The sequence below is a fragment of the Chelon labrosus genome (assembly GCF_963514085.1).
Source record: "Chelon labrosus genome assembly, chromosome: 2".
In the NCBI taxonomy this organism is placed as follows: Eukaryota; Metazoa; Chordata; class Actinopteri; order Mugiliformes; family Mugilidae; genus Chelon; species Chelon labrosus.
In genome coordinates, this window is record NC_140338.1 from 28,168,597 (window position 1) to 28,181,279 (window position 12,683).

At 42.3% G+C, this 12,683-nt stretch overlaps 1 protein-coding gene across 1 annotated transcript; it reads right to left on the minus strand.

Moving 5' to 3' along the window:
• Positions 1–3,957: 3,957 nt before the first annotated feature.
• LOC311502368 (long-chain fatty acid transport protein 1-like) lies at positions 3,958–12,432 on the minus strand. Its single transcript, XM_084564556.1, has 14 exons — positions 12,068–12,432; positions 11,819–12,000; positions 11,586–11,724; positions 11,217–11,472; positions 10,475–10,642; positions 9,829–9,898; positions 9,497–9,588; positions 9,107–9,216; positions 8,763–8,972; positions 8,544–8,670; positions 8,317–8,454; positions 7,141–7,305; positions 6,897–7,043; positions 3,958–6,813 (listed from the first exon to the last, which is right to left on the minus strand). The coding sequence occupies exons 2-14, from the start codon at positions 11,986–11,988 to the stop codon at positions 6,656–6,658; spliced, it is 1,950 nt and encodes a 649-aa protein (XP_084420682.1). The 5' UTR covers positions 11,989–12,000; positions 12,068–12,432; the 3' UTR covers positions 3,958–6,655.
• Between the last annotated feature and the right edge of the window lie 251 nt (positions 12,433–12,683).

Sequence of the window (12,683 nt, forward strand, 5' to 3'; positions counted from 1 at the left end):
GTCTTAACCGTGCTGGAAGAAAGTACCTCACCCAGTGTTTCCTCCTTAAGTAGCAATCCCTTGAGACTGAGGGACTGCACTGGCTGATGTCCATTACCAGCGAGTGCTAACTTGCAATATTTAATTAGCCAAAATAGAAGTAGATATTAACTTCAAACTTGTGGCCTAATCCCTCTAAGAGTGCACATCTGTGTAAAAGAGCAGTGTAACTTATCTCATTCAACCACAAACTTATGAATCATCTTACCATGTGTGCATGGTAATTATAGTCACACTACCAGCTTCATGTGCAAACAAACATCATAAGCTGCAATGAGACCTGAAATATCCAGTTTTGTGGTCAAACATGGGCCTCCATCACTGAAGATTAGTGTTACTAGATGTTCTGCTAACCCCTTACAAACAATGAGCTTTCTAGGTCTTCTCCTTGCCACCTCCATTTGTCCGAACTCAGATTTTGCAGGCTGAGACTAAATGATTGTGTGAGAGAGTCTGTGGTGACACAGCTGCAAACATTATACTCTGCACATCTGCAGGCTCAACAGACCACAGGGGTGGCGTAAACTGTCACTGAAATGGAGCCATGGTAAACAAGGACAGTAGGAAATTCTAGCGCATCGTCCACCCTTTGCAGCACCCTCTGATCAACTTGGAGCCATGCCACAAAATCTATTTTCTGGGAATAGTGTGATTGGCACAACCCAGAGTCAGCTGTTGTAATTGAACAAACTAATGATGTACAGTCTTGACGGATAATTGTGTGCAACAACTTGTGAATGACTGGGACAGCATGGCATTCCACTTCACCAAACATCATTTTTCCAGTCCCTGAAAATGATTAAGACTGGAAGAGAGGTTAATAACTCAGCTTCCAAGGAGGGCCGCAGCAGAAGAGAGGAGAGAACTGACAGAGGAAAATGAGCTCAGTAGCTTTACAAAAACCCTGTAGAAGACATGCAGACACACATGCAGAGGCAACCTTTGTGCAAGAAATGGGTTTCATCTTGTTCAGGCTAGTATATCAGAATATGCTGCTTTCATAAGTAGCCAAAGCAGTTGCAGAAGTTACCTCTGGTTAAAGTTTGCCTATTCATAATAATCATGCATGTATAGCTGCTATGTCTTTTTCTTCTTTTTTTGAAGGTATTAGTTATTTTGATCAGTAACAGCTAAAATCTAATAATCTAGTTTTTAACAAATGCATTTTAACCAGGTTTTGTTATACACTCTGTGGCAGTTGAGCCACAGAGAGTTAGTGACTCATTTTTCCTTTGCAGCGGTTGCAAGCAAATATTACTATGATTTAACAAAAAAAAAGAAAAGACCCATGAATATTATACTGCTGTTAGGGAGGCATCGCCAGGGTAGCCACTGCCATTGGACTGACAAGGGAATCATGGTTAACTTCTTCTGAATGAATGAATTCTTTATTGGGAAAAATACTTTGCATTTTGCGCATATCAAAAAAATAAAAAATATATATATATATATATATAATCTGATTGATGTTTCAGGGAATGAAACATCAAAAAAGCACTTAAATCATATAAAATCATTTCATGTAGCATTCATGTTGTGAAGCTTTGTCCAACCGTTGGTTGGACCCCAAAGCAGGAGATAATACCGCGTGTAAAAGTCAATCAAGTGGAGTTTATTCACAAACTCGGTCCGGACGTAAATCCCAAGACAACGAAACAAAAATACAAAAAGGCAAACAAAAGTCGCTGGAAACTCCAGGAGTACTGACAAAAGAACTGAAAACGGCTGCCGGGGCAGGATTCTGGCTCTCCCTGGGAGGCACTGGATGGAAGAAACAAAAAACACAAGAGATAAGTCCCAAGTTAGCAAAAGATTCTCTTTTCACGACGAAAGCCGAAGAGCTAGCACCAACCATGACATGTGGAATTATCTGGCACTGGAGGGAAGCCACAGCCAGCCTTTTAAGGAGTGTTGATTGCAGAGTGATTGCAGCTGTGTCATGTGCTCCTGCCAGAATCCTGCCCAGGTGAGCCCAATGAGGGGGAGAGAGAGAGAGAGAGAGAGAGAGAGAGAGAACAAAAAGAACAAAACACCAGCACTGGAAACCCAGGACCATAACACATGTAAGCAGTTAAACTGGAATCAGGATTATTTCAATCAGTGGATTATACACTGCCACTGTCAGACACTCACATATTTCGTTAAACCACATTTAGCTTTGACGACAGCACACATTCGCTGTGGCATTGTTTCAGTAAGATTTATTTCCATCCAGTGTTGCATTCATTTTTCACCAAGATCTTGTATTGATGATGGGAGAGTCTGACCACTGCGCAAAGCCTTCTCCAGCACATCCCAAAGATTCTTAATGGGGTTAAGATCTGGACTCTGTGGTGGCCAATCCATGTGTGACAATGATGTCACATGCTCCCTGAACCACTCTTTCACAATTTGAGCCCGATCAATCATATTGTTGCCATCTTGGAATATGCCCATGTCATCAGGGAAGAACAAATCCATTGATGGAATAACCTGGTCATTCAGTATAGCTGACCTCATTCTTTGGGCACATAATGTTGCTGAACCTAGACCTGAGCAACTGCAGCAACCCCAGATCATAGCACTGCCCCCACAGGCTTGTACAGTAGGCACTAGGCATGATGGGTGCATTACTTCATCTGCCTTTCTTCTTACCCTGATGGAGAACATGCAAACTCCACACAGAAAGGCCCCGAATGGAATCGGACCCAGAAACTTCTTGCTGCATGCTTCTACCTGCCACAACTCCTCTCTTCTACATGTGTTTGTGATGTGAGCAGCTCAAACTGTTGAAGGTCAATGAAACTGGATCTATTAAACATAACTCAGGCCTGGCATCCAGCTCTGTGTGTGAAGTGCTGTATGGCCACCTGACATGTAGAGATCATTTGCTGTTTTATTAAACCCTCAATCCAGAAGGAGTTTAACCTGGAAAAAAAAGGATAGAATCATTTAAAACTTGATACCCCAGGTGTTAATTTGACCATTTCCAACGGCCTGATATGAAACTATCTACAACAGAAAAATTCACACTTTTCAAAAGTATGAAATGTCACTGTATCCTTATTTCTTTCACACTTCTACGCCCCTGTGGGTGAATATAGGTGAAGTAGTAAAAACGACAAGCAAAGGCAAGGGAATGGATTTGGCCCTGGGATGTGAGATAGACCATAAATCACGTGGGTCATGAAAGTCAGACTCAGACACGCTGCAGGTTGATGGATGAATGGCTACATCTGGTGGAGCCACGTTAGCTTAGCTTCAAGTTTGACTGAGGCTGTAAGCAGATCTACTGAAAGTTATTTTCATGCCCCACACAAGCAAGAATCAGTTCCAAAATGATGAATGGCAACTGCAACACTTATACGGAAACACGTGGACGCAGCTTACACCCCCTTCACTGTTCTGACTTTCCATATGTTTCATGCAAACTCACTGCTTCTTCTTCTGACGCAACTACGACCGCAAGCCTTCCAGCCCCTCTCACTGAGCCCCTTTATGGATCTGAGGCAGAAGGCCCCTTCTTGCCTTCCTTGTCACTCTCTAGAGCAGTAAGAGGAACACGAAGAAAGCCTATCTATGCTATGTGCAACAATGTGCAGCTGGGAGCCATGCAGGAGACAGGGTTTACCTTAAGTGAGCATGCATTTGACTGCAAGGTAGGAATGTGGCATCTGGTACCATAGATAAGGCTGTTTAATAAATGACTATTGTGTTTCTGATTTGTTTGCGGTTTTGCTGTCCTTAAACTACCGCATGTAGGAGTTACACCTCCAGTATTTCACATTGTTGAGCAGCAGGTTTAAACTTACTTTAATCCATTTAAAACTGTTGTGATACCTGACGTAAGTTTATTTGTTCATAATCCATGAGCAATTTAAGCTAAATAATTGTCTAATTATTATTTTGTAATTACTATCTCATTCTCACAATAGATATTTGTGTAGAAGAAAATGGTTTTTGAGGGAGACATATGACAAAATCAGAAAAGTAAAAGACAAGAAACTGCCCTGCTTTTCCCACTGAAAGTAATAAAGCAGCTTCCTGGAGGATCAGATTCGTAGCAGCTGGCAGGAATTTACTGTTTTCCTCAAGGACACTTCAGCGGGGTAGATGATTGCCAACAAGAATGCTTGAATCCTGGGATTCTAGTTGCAGTAGCTCTGATGCCACAAAGCCAAACCAAACATCGACACAAAGACATCAAATAACAGCAAAGCTCTTGATAGCACACAGTCTCACAAGATGTGAATCTTATTTTTTATTTTTTTCCAGGGCTTAGGGTGCCCTTTCATGATTGTTACGTACTTTTTCATTTGCATGCTTACTGCGACCACTGCCAGCGGATATTTAAACAAGGAAGCAGTCAGGCTTTTTCTTTTTTTGTTTTTAATCTCCTGTAAATATTCATTTTCCGTCCCAAACAGATGCTGCCTTGTGTTAATCCAAGATTAGTTGATTCGAGCTGAATTTAGAGCGAGTTGTAAGTCAGCATCAAGCTGAAAAGTAAAGCTGGTATGTCTGTTTCTGTCATTGCGGCCGTTTAGGTCTCACAAGGCATGAAATGGGAGCTGCGCACCGACATTGCCAAGAATAATCTGAGGAGATGGAGGTGTTTCTGAAGGTTTCTGTGAAAATATCAGTGGAGAAAAGTGTGTTAATAAGCTCTGGTTGTGGTGAAGATACATTCCAAACTCTCACAGGTAAAATTTGAATCCCTCAATGTAAAAATAATTCTATCAAATAAAAATCCCACATTTAAATTTTACTTTAAAGCTTTTATAGCCTTTATAGCTATGAAGGTCGAATGCCACAGTTGCACAACATGTGTTATGTAATATTCCCTTGATGTTGTTTTATCTTATTTTGTGTGTATGGGGAATTACCGTTTTTTAAAACCTGGAACTTATTTCTGGCATAAAATACAATCGTTTACTCACCCATATAACTTTGGTGTCATTTGGAGTCGTTCGGACGATATCCATATAGTGGGAGTGACTGGGGCACCGAAACGCAGCCTCTAAATAACACATTATCTGCTGCGAAACTTGTTCATTTCACCAATATTTTGTTAGGATAAGCTAGTTACCTGTTATCATCATCCAGGGTCTGTAGATTGTTCTTTGGCCAGCTGTTCCTCTCTCTGCCTCCGCATCCTCCTTTCAACGAGCTCATCATAAACAAAGTCGTCGTCCACAACCTCAGAATCGGAAAAATATTCAGCCATGTTGCAAAAAAGTAGTAGTAGCAAATTACAGGTAAACAAGCCACACGGGGTGCATGTGGTGCTCAGAGATGACATCATCCAGGTCAGAGGTTACTAGGTCAATGGGGAATAGCACTAGCATATCATAACAAAATATTGGTGAAATGAACAAGTTTCGCAGCAGATAATGTGTTATTTAGAGGCTGCGTCTCGGTGCCCCAGTCACTCCCACTATATGGATATCGTCCGAACGACTCCAAATGACACCAAAGTTATATGGGTGAGCCAGAAATAAGGTCCAGGTTGTAAAAAAAACAACGGTAATTCCCCTTTAATAATTGTCTTTTCAAAGTAATTTTTCATCTGGCCACAAGGAGGTGCTAAGTGCATCACCTAGATGGATTGAACAAGAAGATGAATGTCATGCCAGCCTGTAAACATGAACCAAGTGCAACCTGCCCCTTTTCCCCTCATATTCACGGTTTACACATCTGTTTCCTTTCTGTTGAGTCTGAAGACAAACTTACGCAGGAGACGAACAAACAAGAAGAAGGAAAAAAAAAGTAAGAAACTTCATTTGTTTTTAAGACATTAGGAAGCAGCCAGACTATTTGGATGCAGGGATATGTCGGAGGAAGAGAATGGATCGATTAAATGAATCCAGTAATAAAATTTCTGGAAGATTGAAGAGGAGCTTGATGCAGGAGGAGGTGGAGCTGATTTTTTACAAGTAACATCAATCAAAAGCCACAGTTATACGGCTTTTCTATTGATTTTCAACAGATCGACACGTGCACAGAAAAATGTCTGTCCACACACACTGACTGCAGTACATGAACAGGTCACAGCGAGCTAGAGAACACTGCATTTGCCAGCCTCTAATAGATGTGGCTAAGCACTTGGGTAGACTCCAGCATGCCGTGTGGGAGAAGATGGAACACATCGCCCCCTACAGTTACTGTATCTCGATGCATGAATGCACTTTTTATTCCCTCCTCCTTTCCCCCACTCCTAACTCCTCCTTGTCTCCATGCTGCAGTGACCCCGGACCTCAGAACAGCTGGCCTGGCTCTGAGGGCTCTTACTGGAAATGGAACAATCTGGATGTTTCTGCCATTATTTCTTCTTCTGGCAGAGAAGGCTTAAACACAGGAATACACTGTTGGGATTTTCTGCTTTTTATGCAATGTATATAGAGTTATGGACTGTTGATGCTTCAGTTTGAGATTGTGCGATGGAAGAAAAAGACCCAAAAATAATTAAAACAAAAATGACTTTATTTAATCACATTCACATTTGTCTGTCAGTGCTTACAGGGATGAAGTTGTTGTTAAATCCCGTCTATCACTGAGTTTTCTGTCCTTCTCTTTTTCTCTTTTGACATATACACACTACCCTCACTAACAATCTCCTTGTCAGTCACCCCTTGCCTCATAGAGACACTTTTCCCTCCATGATGTCAGTATACAGTTCATTAGTAATGGCCTCATATCGTCCTGCACGGCTGTTCAGAAAATAGATCTTTTCAGCCGTGTTTCGTGGCTTGTATCCTTCCTTCTGCAGTCGCATCTTCTGAATTTTGAAAGTACCTGAGAATGAAAGTGGAAAAATAAGTTTGCACATGACATTCTTAATAAGTTTGTGTTTAAATGTCCTTGCATTGGTGCGTCACCTGTAGTGTCAACAGATGGCATGAGTCGAAGAAAGACAGGCCGTGCGTAGGAGGGCAGAGCTTTTTGTACCGCGATCAAGAACGAGTCAAGGTCTAAGTGGCCTCCTGCAGGAGCTAACGCCGCCATCCCAGCCTTTCCCTCCACACCTGCACGCATACAGGCAGACGGACGGGTGAGTCACTGAATAGAAGACTGTAAACAATACTCACATTTTCCATCCGAATGCTCTCATCTCATCCCTACCTGGTACAGACACACCATAGACGGCTACATCGGTGTGCCCCAGCAGGCGGCTGAGGACTCCCTCTACCTCTGTGGTGGAAACGTTCTCCCCCCGCCATCGAAATGTGTCTCCGCTGCGGTCCCTGAAATACATGTAGCCACATTCGTCCATCACCAGCACGTCACCTGATGACGGACAGACAGAGACAGAGACAGAAAGGATAGCATCATCATCATTAGCGTCAGTGGAGGTGAATTAGAGCAGAGAGATGGTGTCTGTAGTGGCAATAATTTGACTCACTATGCTTTTATTAATATGCTTTGATAATGATAATGATTTCTCAACATAGTGTCTCAGTCTCTCAAGTGTGACTGTCTCGTCTGTCTCTTTTTTTTTTCAAATCTATTACTGTATCCTTGCCATTTCATGGAATATATTGTGTCATATTCTCTGTTCATGAGCATTAAATGGTTCTCCCACTCACAAGGAGCTGTAGCCTGTCCAATCATGAACTGGGTTTAAAGTGGAAGGCACCATGGAAAGGTTCCCATTCTCTTAATCGCAGACTGTGAGTCATTCTCATTTAAACCTAGGGGCAATTTAAAGTCTGCAATCTAGCCTTCTGATTGTGGATGCATTAAGATTGTGAGATAAAATGTGTGTGAACTCACACAGTCGGAAATCCAAAACAGACATTCAGACACAGTTATTCAAGTTTCCGGCTGATGTTAATGGGTCAGAACAAAACTTACCAACAACAAAATGTATCTATTTAGTTAGTTATTTATTTAATTTTAAACTTGCCCTTACAGTTGGAATAACTTTTCATGAAATAATTGTAACAATGTGATTTATTCTTGATCGATAAAGTGTATATATTCTCAAAACCATAGTCTCTTCCAAACGTATAACTGATGTGTATAAATAGGAATTAAAAAAAAAGTAATGCCTTAAAACAGAATTATTCCAAGCTAAAGAGGACACTGAACTTATTCTAGTTTTAAACGACATTGTAAATGTATTGCATAAGCTTGAGTTCTGTTTGATTATTTTGTTTAAAATTGGTTGTATCACGGACTTATCAGTAGTGAAGTTGTTGATGTAAATGAACTAAGGGCAAATATTTCTGTACATTCCTGACATGCTGTGTGGAAAGAATACATCAACAAATAAAAAGAAAGTGGAAAAAAACTTACCCGAGACATAGGCGGCGTCTCCCATCTTGAATACATTGTGAGCTATTTTCTTACTGGTGGAGTCCTTATCAGCGTAGCCGTCAAATCTCCTAAGTGGATCTGTGTCGCTGATGCGCCCCACTAACATGCCTGGCTCCCCTGTAGATAGAGTGAGAGAACTTGTTTTGGTTCAGTTGCAGCCTTTGGCCTTCTTCATACTGCATGTGTGTGTGTGTGCGTACTGTTACCAGGCAGACAGGGTATACAGAGTCCCTCTGAATCCCTGAGCAGCTCTCTGTTATCCTCCTTCACCCTGATGAGTCTGATGGGGTAAAGGCTGGGCAGGATGCGGCTACTGAAGCCACACGCCCCCACCTGAATGTGTAAAATATGTAACATGTACATGAAACTCTTGAAATCCTTCAGCTTACATGGAAGTCATTAAAAGAACGCCCATGAAAGCTCACCTTTCCGTCCATATTGATGAGGCTGCAGTTGCACTCAGTGGCACCATAAAATTCACCAACTCTCTGAATTCTGAATCTCTGGACAAACTCTTCCCACACAGAGGGACGGAGGCCATTCCCATATGCCACGCGGACTCGGTGGAGAGCCTCCGATGGACGGACAGGCTGGGCCAAAAGGTAACGGCAGACCTCACCTATGTACTGGATTACCTGGATATGAACACGCAGAGCACACAGAGACGCATCAAAATGGAACGACTTGTTTACAGGACCGGCTCAAAAGAATCACTAGAGAGACACATGGCCTGAGGCCGGACACACTTATCGGAGCAGCGTGTACTCACAGTGCAGTTGTGTTTGACACAGTCGTCCCAGAAGCGACTGGCTGAAAACTTCCTCCTGATTACAACAGTCAAACCGAAGAGCAAGCACTGCCCTACACCCATGATAGTCCCTGTAAACAACCACATGAACACACACACACAACATTTTCACCGAGAAAATAACACCAATTAAGTTTGTTTTCCTAAAGCTTAGCACACTCTGATACAATCATTTTCCGTACACTAGTTGGACGTGTGTTATTCACCAAGATGTTATCTTTTATCAGAGTCCACAGCAGCAAAACACATCAGAAAAAGAGGTGTTTTTTGTGACATTAGTAATATTAGCTGTGATATTCTAAAAGAAACGTTCAATTAACAAAGTATTTAATCAAACAGAGCGAGGCCCACCTGCAGAATGATAGAGGGGAAGGCAACTGTAGATGATGTCGTCACGGCGCAAGCCAAAGGAGTGAAATCCAAAGGCAGCAATCCGATAATACCTGAGAAAGTAAGACGGAACAAACTGACTAGTCTTCAGCTCATTATTAGGCGCTGATTGTCCTCATTGTAAAACAGACATGAGTGCAGTTTTCTGATTCTGAAACATTCCATTTCCTAGACTTGTGGGAACATGTGTAACTGGAATCTAAATGTTGTTGTCAATTAACAAAAAACTGATTTAATTCCCCAAAGTTTCTTTAATAAACCACATCACCAGTTTAGATCACAGACCAACTCACCTGCTGTGCACCACTATAGCTGCCTTTGGCATCCCCGTCGTACCAGACGTATAGATGTAAAAAAGTCTGTCTGCAGGACAGAGAGAGGAGGAAAGTTTAGATCTCTTTGTCTTTTGTTTGTTTGACAGCGTTTCACATTTGTGTGGTATGCACCCGGACTCCCCCCATCATTCCTTAGGATGAGTTCTGTCTTTCCTTGTATTTCCACTCTGGGCCTGTCAGCTTGAACAAGCAAGGACTTGAAGAGTATCATTTTAGGAATGCTACCAAGGTTAAAAACAATACTAATAAGTTACGTTAATAAGAGAACAATTAGTTCGCAAAGGTGTAAACATGTGATTTAATATCTCAGACTTGAAGATTGAAATGGAATTTAAATGCATCACATCATATGAAAAGATAAATGTATATTTAAAATATAGAGTCTTTTTTAGAAGTGAGGTGATGATTTGTATTTTAGGCATGAGTTTGTGCAAGTCAGTTCTAAAAAAAGTCAGGAGAGAATGGATTTTGGCATTTTACTCTCACAGGCAAAGACTTGCCAAGGAGGACAAGGAGGTGTTGCAATTACAACATTGTAAAATGTAACATGAGTGCATGACATGGGAACAGGATTATACCCCCATGCAACACTGCACAGCCTCACCGTTAAATTCCTTCCTGAGATTGTAGCGTGGTGGGTGTGTGGGTGAGCGGGCCAGCAGGGTGTCCAAGCTCTGAATTTGAAGGTTGCAGAGCTTCTCCTCATCCTCCTGCTCACCACTTCTGAACAGAACCATGCCTCTCTGCAAAGAGTCAGTCACCTCTGCCACAGCTGGAAGTGAAACGTTAATCATGTGTTAGTGTTGGAAATGTGACTGAGAAGAAAAACACTGCACCAATTGGATTTTCTGTTACTACATTAAGCCCTACTTAACTGCTGTCAGCTCACTAATTCATTTATTATGACATGAGTTCAGGAACAAAACATTATGTCATTCTATCTCTAACTCTTACCTTTAAAGGTGTTACTCCTCTGTGTTTTCGTCTCAGTTCTCAACCTCCATCCTTCCCATTCCTCTCTGTATTTGCTTCCTCGTCCCTCTTTCATTAAAGGAACCAGGGGGATAAGAAGCCAAAGATTCCTAGGACCTGCCCCCACCCTGAATCTTGCTCTTTGAGTGTCTGAAAACCATTATCCATCTCCACTTTTGACGTCCCCATCCTGTCTCTTTAACACCTTTCACCTCATCTCCTGGACCCTTCTCATCCCTCCATCTGTGTCCCTCAGATCCTCTCAGCCACTATACCTCCTTGCATCAGTTAAGTCTTTCTTTGTAAAAGAGTCTGTCAGCAAATGTCTCCCGCTATATAACTACATTAACAGTATTTTTAGTATGATTTCCCACCTTCAGTCTTGTCTGCTCCAAACACCATTGCTCGAGCACCAGACACACGGACGCAGTGGATCAGAGAGTGCTGTCGAAGATTACTGTTGATGTGTGCAGCCTCCACGCCCACCATGGCCAGGCCCAGCCATAGAGCCACCACTAAAGGCTGGCTTTCCAAGTACAAAGCCACTACATCACCTTCCGCCCAGCCCTGTGCCAGTGCCCAGTGAGCCACGGCATGGCATCGCTGTTGGAGCTGCTTAAAAGTCCAAACCTGCCAAAAAAATAAATAAATAAGTAATAATAATAATGAGCCAGGGAATGAACTGGATCTCCATCCCCATGAAGGTCCAGATCCGAGTACAGCTTCATTTCAGGAGTCCTCACCTCTCCTGTTGCCTCGTAGATCAACGCAGGTTTGTCTGGATGCAGTGTCACAGTGTGGGCAAACAGGGAAGGGATGGTGCTTTTGTTTCGCAGATTGCAATATAGGGAATACCTGACTCGCAGTATAACAGCCAGACACCTATTAGGAATGAAGGGAAAGTTACAAAGAGGAATTCAGAAGGCAGAAGGAAAGGGGAGGCATCAAGAGAAACAATCACAAACTACTTGCATACACTAGGTCTCTTTTGATGGTGCGTACAGCTACATGAATGTTCTTCCAGTTTCCCCTCCACACCATGCAGAGCACCAGCCCCACCGACAGACTGCAGAGCCATGGGACGGACAGAAACCACACAGCCCCCAAGACACAGAGGCTCAATATAACTCCACTCATCAGATGCATGATGTGTATGATCTGTGGGGATACAAACAGTGACTTCATGCACAAACACCACCAAAATATTTGGTCAGACGAGGCTTACCTGTCCAAGAGTTTTAAATATCCCCCACAAAGAAAATAGAGTTAATAGCAGCAGTCTAAAGAGATGAGTGAGAGATTAACTGTTTAGTTGAGAGACGCCGTCAGGAGCAGCTCAGCAGAGCTGTCAGATCATCGCAGAGCAGTCGTCAGAAGTGAAATGCCTGATAAGTGGCAGCACACAGCTGAGAGCGGAGCAGGTTTCAACCCATAGCTCCTGCGTCACTCTACAGAGGGTGTGATTCATTACTCCTCGGGGCGACATGTCATGTAGTCTGAATATAAACTTTAACAGCAAATGTCAAACCTTATGGCGAAGAAGAATGGTTTGCAACATGTAGAACGCCACATCACCGCTGTGGTAAACCGCTGCAGGCTTCTTGAGTAACACGAGTACAAAGAAGAAATACTCCATAAAAAGTAAAACAACCACATTCAAAACAAGAATTATCCTCATTAAATCGATAATGTATGCAAAAAACGCACCTGTCTTAATAGGCAAGCTTGACTGCCTGGTTTTCACAACTTTCTCAGGAAGTTGTGTGTTTTTAAATGTTTTAGTAAAAAAGTACTAGTAAAAGTTTTAACATGAGAGAAAAACTGTCAAATTATTGTAGACT